At 32.9% G+C, this 8742-nt stretch overlaps 1 protein-coding gene across 1 annotated transcript; it reads right to left on the bottom strand.

Moving 5' to 3' along the window:
* Window positions 1–481: 481 nt before the first annotated feature.
* LOC134249015 (uncharacterized) lies at window positions 482–8367 on the bottom strand. Its single transcript, XM_062731388.1, has 8 exons — window positions 7652–8367; window positions 7365–7407; window positions 5285–5348; window positions 4572–5039; window positions 3922–4395; window positions 3556–3682; window positions 3249–3379; window positions 482–2790 (listed from the first exon to the last, which is right to left on the bottom strand). The coding sequence occupies exons 4-8, from the start codon at window positions 4902–4904 to the stop codon at window positions 1618–1620; spliced, it is 2238 nt and encodes a 745-aa protein (XP_062587372.1). The 5' UTR covers window positions 4905–5039; window positions 5285–5348; window positions 7365–7407; window positions 7652–8367; the 3' UTR covers window positions 482–1617.
* Window positions 8368–8742: the final 375 nt, after the last annotated feature.

Genomic DNA, 8742 nt, shown 5'->3' with positions numbered 1-8742 from the left:
TGACTCAATGATAAATTGTATTTGATGACAAGGTCATTGTATCGGCCATAGAACTTATGAAATGATAACTTTAAAGGAGACTGCTGATATTCTTGTTTCATCAATTTGCTTGTCAATAATTTACCCATTGTCTCAGCAACAATTTGTCGAATTTAATATTTTTAATAAATGTTAATGATCACCTTTTTCAGAGTTTGGACTTGATTCATCACATTCAAGACAATTTAATAAACCTGTGCAATACTTGTTTTCAACATTTAGCCTCCTTGTTCATGTTGTTAATCACTAGTCTAGAATGTGGAACAATCATAAGTGAAATTAATCAAGATCGAAAGATTCAATGTCTGACAAAAAAATAGTTCATATTACAGTAACTTTGAGACTTTAACATAAAATCATATTTTTGAAGTATATGTTTTTAATAGTTTTAATTTCATACTTTGTAATATAACTTGTATAAATACAACCTGTTTTTTTTTTATCAGACAATGAATTTTTAAAAGATCTTTACCCAAAGAACAGTTATAAACTGACAATACACAGGGTTGTTCCTAGACCTTAAATGATGTAATCCCCTATTTACTTTGGTATTTCCTTTACCCCCATTGTTAAGGGAGGAACCCAGACTCTATTCTATTTTTTATAAATTTCACAAATTTTAATTCCTATGGACAGCCCTGTATGCCTGTGTGCATTTCTATAATCATTCAAGTATTTAGCATGTTCAAGGAAGACTCAAAAGTGGATCATGTTTTCATTTATTCAAAGCATTTATTAATAATTGCCAACACTAAAAGCCATCAATTGCATATTTTTCAAATAGAAGGAAAAACAATCAACAATAAAAATATTTATGATATATGACAAGTGTTTGACCATTTTATAGAACACACAAAGAAGACAGATGGACAGGGTTAGTGTCAGCAACATGCTTATTCTATGAGAGATGGGAAAACAAATTATCTCACATTGAAAATTTTCTTTATCACCACAATTTCCAACAATCTCGCAAAGATTGATATAATCTGTCAATAGAATAGCTTACATACATCAAAATTGTCAAAAATAACCATTTATTCATTCTTTCACACAATCTTTTCATATAACTATAGTGTATGTTTTCAGTCTTTTGTTGTTGAAAGATTATACTTAACATGCTTAAAGTATGTGAAAAATATGAAAAATTTTAAATAACAAATTATACAGTAAAGACCTACTACACCTTAAAGATATACTTTTATTTTTAAAACTCTATTCTGTCAAGGGATACCGGTATATCACAAACAGAATTTAAATGCACCTACGGTATTTGTCATCAGCTGTATAGTATAGTGTAAATTCACAAGTTGAAGATGAGTTTAAAAGTTTTAAACATTTGAAGTTATAGGCATTTTTAAGAGCCTTGTTCATCAATTTCTTTCATACGTCTACTTACAAGTTTTAAAAACAGCATTTTCAAAATGCATTAAGTTTGGTAATGTATATAAAATATCACCATGTAGTCTTATCCACATGAATCACATACAACATAAGTGATAGATAATACTAAACCAATAGTAAGGATTTCAAGGTACATGTAGTTTGGCATGATTTTCATGTCTAGTATGTTGGCAGTATTCATACATGTGGGTCTCTCAAGCGCCTGAATGGAGCCGATGGTTTATGGCGATGGATCATGGTACAGAGTCCCTTGTACGCTGAGGAATACAGATCACGATCTGGATTCAAAGTTTTACAATCCAGTCTACGCTGGTGGTTTATTGTTAAAACATTCTGATCAGTCAATTCTTTTACAACCTTTAAAACATCTGTCTTGTATGAGGGCAGATGATGGAATCCCTTTCTTTTCCTTATTCCAGTTACTTCCTCAAAATGATCCTTGATATTCACTAAATGAGGATAATTTTTTGAGTTCTGCAGTATGCTGTCTTTTGTTTGATGCCCTGATGCAACAACTTTACTGTCTCTGTTTAGCATTTCTAAATATTCATCCAATGAAATATTATTGTTTTTTCCCCCCTGTACATTGACAAATCTGTTTGCAACGAGTCGATTTTTCTGGTGTTCTGGTAGAATACCAGACGTAAGGGCTGTCAAATGAATAGACCCAATCATGTATTTTACCTTGTTTGTCAGATTATAAATTGGAAGCTCATATTTGGCTGAGCGGACAACTCTTTCTCCATCACCCATGTCAATTCCAGAATCTAAATTTCTAAACAAAAGTGTCAACCGAAATAACATAACTATGTACTCATTCACTTCGTCTTTGTCTCTTTTTCTTTGCTTAGGTTTTGTTTTTTCAATGTTTACGTCATGATACTTTTTTTCATGATACTGTAGGGTACTGCTGTACTTGTATGTTTTTACACAGTGATGGCATTTAAAACGACCATCCTCTTGCACATTTGAGATCCAGTAATTATCAGGATGATCTGGGTTTGAAACTATCTCCCTTAAATTTTCACAAATATCTTCTGACTCTTCAAAAAACCATTTCTTCAATATCTGACTACTTATTCCGTCTATCCATTCAATCTTCTCTTCATTTGTCTTGTTGTCAAAATCTTCTGGAATTTGAATTTCTTCATCGACATTCTCAGAATTCATTATGGTTAGGAACATTATTAAACAGATTGCATCTAATATGACATAATATAACATTTTGTACGCTCTAAAAGCATTACACACTTTCCCCTTAACATTTCGCAAGTTTAAAAGATTTCGAAAGTAGTAAGCAGTACATCTGTCTGTGCCACTTTGGGAGTTGTAAGTCAGTTTATGAATTGCCTGGAATATTAAAAAAAAATTATGTAGATCATTACTTCTCCTATTTCATTGAAAGGTAAAAGAATATTTAAAAATCTAAGAGAACTCACGTTGGTAAATCAATTTCACCAGTAAATGAAACAGTATTTCATAAAATACATTGCAAAGAAATATTATCACATCCAATATTTATTTAATTTTGCATGTCAACCGAGAAACAGCCAAATACAGTATCACATTAAATATTTTTAAAAAATAAATATAATACCCGGTAGTTAAACGTGAGCACATAAATTCTGTGCAATTGTCATAAGAACATCAACCATCAGCAAGCAGTGTTGACTGTTGTTTAAACTCTATTGCATAGAGAGCATACTTTCATCATTCAGTGGTTACTTGTTTTTAACAAATGTTTAATAAAACAGATCCCATTAAATTACAAGTATAGAATTTTGAATTATACATATAAACAGTTTTACCTCTAAGAAGTTCATCATGCGATGGAAATCTTCTATTTTTGATATGAAGCCCTCTAATCTCTCCAATGGGGTCTCGGCATTCTTCAATGCTTCCTGTGCTGATTGTACTCTTTCATCTGTCAAGCGATCTCCTGCAAAATGCAGTTCAACAAATATTATACACATGTGCCCATTGATAATATTTATGTGTACATTTTCATCTATTGCACAATAGTTTATGCAAGTACATCTGTGTGAAACTGAATAAAATAATAAGACACAGTTAAACAAAATTTATGTTTCTTTTCACACCATATACATTCTGTACCTCCAAAAAAAACTGCTTCTACAATTGTGTCATCTTTGCAAGGGACGTATAAATTGGACAACTCCTTCAACAGATGAATCACATCTTGTGTCTTGTTTTCATTACAGTCCCTAAGTCCTAAAGGATACTGAAAAGAAATTTCAAAAGTATATACATATAAAAGTATATACATATACTTGATATGATTAACATACCCAGAGAGGGCATCCACTATATTTTTATACATCAAATGGACAGACTCAAATATCTATCAAATAATTGTCCAGGGCTTCCAAAGGTTAATTTACATATTTTTAAACTTATGAATATTAAAATGGACCCCTTTTCATAAAATGAGATTTTAAATCAATCTGCAAAATTGATTACCTGTACAGTTTTCTCCCCTGCATATCTGGAATATGTATGCTCCAGGTGTTTTGGGTACACTTTTATGAGAAGATCATTCATTTGGGGATGATTTTCTATGATGGATGTTGATACAAGAAAGCACAACTCCTTCATAAGTTGCCTCTGCTCAGTCACTGATGGAATAAACTTGGAAGGTTCAATGTTATCAGTCTGGCTATCATGGTTTTCTGGGGAAAATACCACTCTGTCAAGAATTGCATACATATTGAATAAATGCAGTGATAATGTTTTTCTGTCAGATGTCCTGTAGGAAGGCAATATATCCTTGTCCCAATTATCCCCGATGATCTGGTAAGTAGAATGTCCACCATTTGCCCAGGAATCCCTTGCCTTGAGGATATCGGTATCAAGAATATTCTGCCAGTTCACCAGCTTCCTGTGGAGAGTTGTGGGATGTACACTCAGTCCAATCTTGGACAACCTCTCAATATCCTGTTATATAATATTAACAAAAACATAGAATTAGATTCATCACACTTTATGGATGAGAAATTTATTTATTTTTATAATACATGTTTAACCAAATTTAAAAGGAGACAATAAAGTCAGGATCATTATACATTATAATAATTCAGCATGAATTATAATTGAACATATAAAAGTATTACCCGTTCCGTGCATCCACCATGTTTTAGAATGAAGCCAACAACATATTGTACCAAGGACATTTCTTGGCTTCTACCATGCAATCCAATACAGGCTGTGAGGATTATATGTTGAAATGGTTTACTAGAAACACTAGGTGTCAAGTCACAAACCGTAGCAGTGATAATAGACAGAAGAGCAGGGCAATGCTCCTGGAGGTATTCATGAATGTGATCCCAGCTGAAGTTGAAAAAGTCCCCATAGTCTTTCTTCTGTAATGGACATCCAGATCCGCGCTTGCAGATTTTCACACTCTCCGATTTAACAATCTTTGCTGCTCCAGTTATAACGCACATTGGATTAGACGAACACAGGGTGTCCACAATGGTATTATCAATGTTTGTACCACGGATCAATGCCTTGCAGATTTTCTGATGGGTCTCATTCTGTATAAGAGTAGTCTTCTTTCCACTTGGATAGTACACTGAAACCTAAAGAATGATTTAAATTTTAATTTGACAGTTTGAGTCAATGGCTGAATAACAAACACATAAAATTAAAAACTGCGAGTCATCATGTTAGTTATATTTCATAACAATTATATAAAGAAAAAAAAGCTTTAGTTTCAGATCAAGATACATAAAGATATGCTAATAATATTCTGTATTTTAACATGTTTACATCGTTCATCCAAAAATGAAATTGAAATTGCCAGTCACAAAAATTTATATCTTACATCAGTTTTGTCCAGGAACTTTTCTATGTTGATATTTGTCAAGTCTCAACAAACAAATAAAACCCTATAAAAAAAATTATTCACATGCAAAAATGTTGATTTTTGTCAACAATCTACAGAAAAATCAGGTAAACAACAACAAAATAAATAAATAAGCTCCATTTGTTTTTTTAATTGATAACTTTTAACTCTATCTTCCTGGAAATACCACACAGTAAAATAAGTTTTTTAAAAAAGACAGTTGATGTTTAAATAGGAAATATTTTACACCTGGTCAGATATAAATTTTGAAGCAATGGAGCTCATCAAGTCAACTGAACATGCAGTTTTGGCACGAGAGAACTTTGAACTCAAAGCAATCATGAACTAGTGCTAATTGTAACGGGGACCGTTACAGATGTTCCCCAAACGCTCCCCAACTCCCTTTTGGTGCCATATTCCCTGTAACAATAAGACAAACTCTATGCATTTGAGACTTTAACAACGTTTACCCAGAAGTGTACCAAGTTCATTCAAATTTAAACATTGCACGCGTGCGCATGTGAATCCATGTGCGTAATGACCATATCATCTTGTCTACACAATCTATATATTTTAATATACTAAATATTAAAGTATTTAATCAAAAAGTATTTAAAAATAAGCTCATTCAAGTGTATTTTTTATTTTACTCTTTTCACGTGCACGCACGTGCATACATGAGCATGGTGACCATACCTTCTTGTAGAAGTCCATTACATCTATCTATGTTCTAAATCCCTCCCCGTTTGGTTGTAAACCAAGGGAGTTATAGCTGTTTAAAGTTTAAGCCAATCAGATTGCAGCGCACGTACACGCACGTGTATGCATGTGCATATGACCATATCTTCTTGTAGAAGTTTGTTATATCTATCTATGTTCTAAATCCCATCCTGTTTGGTTGAAAACCAAGGGAGTTATAGCTATTTAAAGGTTCAGCCAATCAGATTGCAGCGCACGTGCATGCACGTGTTTTCATGATAATTGCTATATATTATGTTGTAGGATATCCTAATGCATGGCTATGTTCAAAATTTCAAAGGATTTTGTCAATAAACAAGAAAGACATTGAGACTTTAGTTTCAGCCAATCAGAGCAAAGCGCACGTGCATGCGCGTGAGATCTTGCTATTTTGACCATGCGATATTGTTTATACTTCTAATATATTCTTATATTATGAGTTTTAAAGCAGTTCATCAAAAATGTAAAAAGTTACGCCTATATCAATTAAATCGGTCATTTCACGTGTTGCACGTGCACGCTCTTGCAAGCACGTGCGCGCAAAATGACCTTGATTCCGCAAATCTACGTAACATGTCTACTTACCCTAAAAAGGTTTTACCTACATCAGACGAACAGTTTACAAGATCATTCCCGGACAAAAAAGTACCCAGGAAGAAGAAGAAAAATAATAATAATAATAATAAGAAACAGAGTAAAAACAATATGTTCCCCAACTTCGTTTGGGGAACATAACAAGTTATTTTTCTGCTTTCCATATACATAATTTAATTCTGGTTGTAATACTGTATTTGATTGAATAAAAAAATTCTTTATATTGTATAAAATGCGTTGCCTACATTACAATGAATTGCGTAAAAAAAGTATCAATCTGCATGACGTTACATTCAAATTTTGTACAAATTGAAGTCATTTCCTTAAAGTAAGTGTTCATGATTGGTTTGTAATATGTGTACAAAGTTTCAAGTACCTGTAAGTAGAAGAAATTCAACCTAATTTTTAAAGTTAGTATTTACTAATATGATTGATATCAATAATAATCAACAAATAATTTTCTTTTAAAAATCCAAAAACCTCCACAGATCCATCTAAAGGGGGTACTACTGGGCTAAAGTCCAGAGATCTTTTAGATGACTTTTTAGGTTTATCCTCAATGCCCATTGACAAGTCTATGCGATAATGCATTTTGAAAATTACATATGAAGAAAATAAAAGTTAATATATCATTATCACTGAGAATTTCCACCATCTCATTAAGATGTAATTAAATGAAATAATATCAACTTTTTATTATAATTTTTATCCCTACAATAATACATACCAGATATGCACTCCAATGACTCCATAGCTGTGACCTGTTGCCCCTATTAAAATATATATACATATACACATGTATTACATGATACCAAGCTGTACACCTATAACTATGTAACTGGGATTTTACTGCATTATCTCAAATAAACTTTAAATTATTCAGATTTATATGTTGTGAGGGTCAATGGATTGTACTAGAGGGCAACAAAAATTACAGGGAACTACCCTAGAGTCCATGATATTTTTAGATCTTAATTGGGAAATATTAATTAAAATGATATGATCTTCATTTACCTGAAGATGTTGTCTCTCATTTTGCCTCTGACCAGTTATTTCCTTGAAAGGCGATATTTTGACAGGTGAAACGTATGTTACACTAGCGAGTACATGCATCTTCGTAGGTCTATTATCAGGTTTACTTGCACCTGGGCTGCTCAACATCCGCTTCGTTATGTTTTTTCGCCGAGGGGAGGGCAGTTGCATCACCTGCGTTCGATACACGGACTCGACACCTTCTTTAAGTTTCTGTTTAGTAACATTGTTTTTCTCCTCCGCTTTTATAACAGATTCAACTTGTCGAAAGCACTTCCGACACACACCTGCATTATATTTACTTGCACCTTCAAGTTCAACACTTACTTGGGTCACGTTTCGAATGGATTGTATTCTTTCTGTGTTTAATTTGAGCTTATTTTCATAATATTTGTGTACATTTTCCTTTCCGTCGGCTGATTTTTCTAATACCAGAAAAGAAAACCCGCAAACGATGGCCGATGCACACATCACCAAGTACACATGTTTTCCTTGGTGTATCCGCCATTTTCGCCCCGGTTCTTAACACCTCGGGCTTTTACATTGTAAGAAGATAACGTAGAAAACCTCCGAACTATAAGCCAAGACTTCTGAAGGAGCGATTTTATTGGCTAATGAAAAGGTCGTTCTGACGTGACCCCGAATGGGATGTTGTTAGATGTTTGAGAAGCGATAGCGGATTCGGAACATCTAATTTTAATTAGATTGTGTGATAATAAGAATTAATTCCACAATATTTAGCATATAAGGGCATTTAAAAAGAATTTGTTTGCCTTCCCCCAATAGACTGACTAAAATTCAAAACTTTTTTTTACATTGCAATACAGGATGTTTTTTTTTTCTTTTTATCCATCTGATCTCATCAACAAATATTTTGAAATTTTCTGGGAAAATGATTTTTCAACCTACTTACCGACTTAATAATTTTACCCTGAGTTGGGAGAGGGCAAACAAACATTATAATCAAGATGGTCTTGCCAACTTGTTTTGACATTATATTGTCTGAATTACTTTCATATTTTCATTAGATACTTTAATATCATTTATTAAATATGAGTTTGCCTTTTCACTTA

This window comes from Saccostrea cucullata, unplaced genomic scaffold (assembly GCF_032062105.1).
Source record: "Saccostrea cucullata isolate Sc308-1 unplaced genomic scaffold, CSIRO_AGI_Scuc_v1 ctg1779, whole genome shotgun sequence".
In the NCBI taxonomy this organism is placed as follows: Eukaryota; Metazoa; Mollusca; class Bivalvia; order Ostreida; family Ostreidae; genus Saccostrea; species Saccostrea cuccullata.
Note: the sequence above shows the minus strand (reverse complement) of the source record. Positions and strands in the feature narration are given on the sequence as shown.

Excerpts from the sequence above, each read along its gene's own strand:
- LOC134249015 (XM_062731388.1), bottom strand. The coding sequence starts at position 4,904 with ATGTGCGTTATAACTGGAGCAGCAAAGATTGTTAAATCGGAGAGTGTG. Across the intron at positions 4,396-4,571 it reads ATGGTGGATGCACGGAACGG|GATATTGAGAGGTTGTCCAA; the intron begins GTAATACTTTTA and ends ATTATATAACAG. Across the intron at positions 3,380-3,555 it reads AGAAGCAGTTTTTTTTGGAG|GAGATCGCTTGACAGATGAA; the intron begins GTACAGAATGTA and ends TGCATTTTGCAG.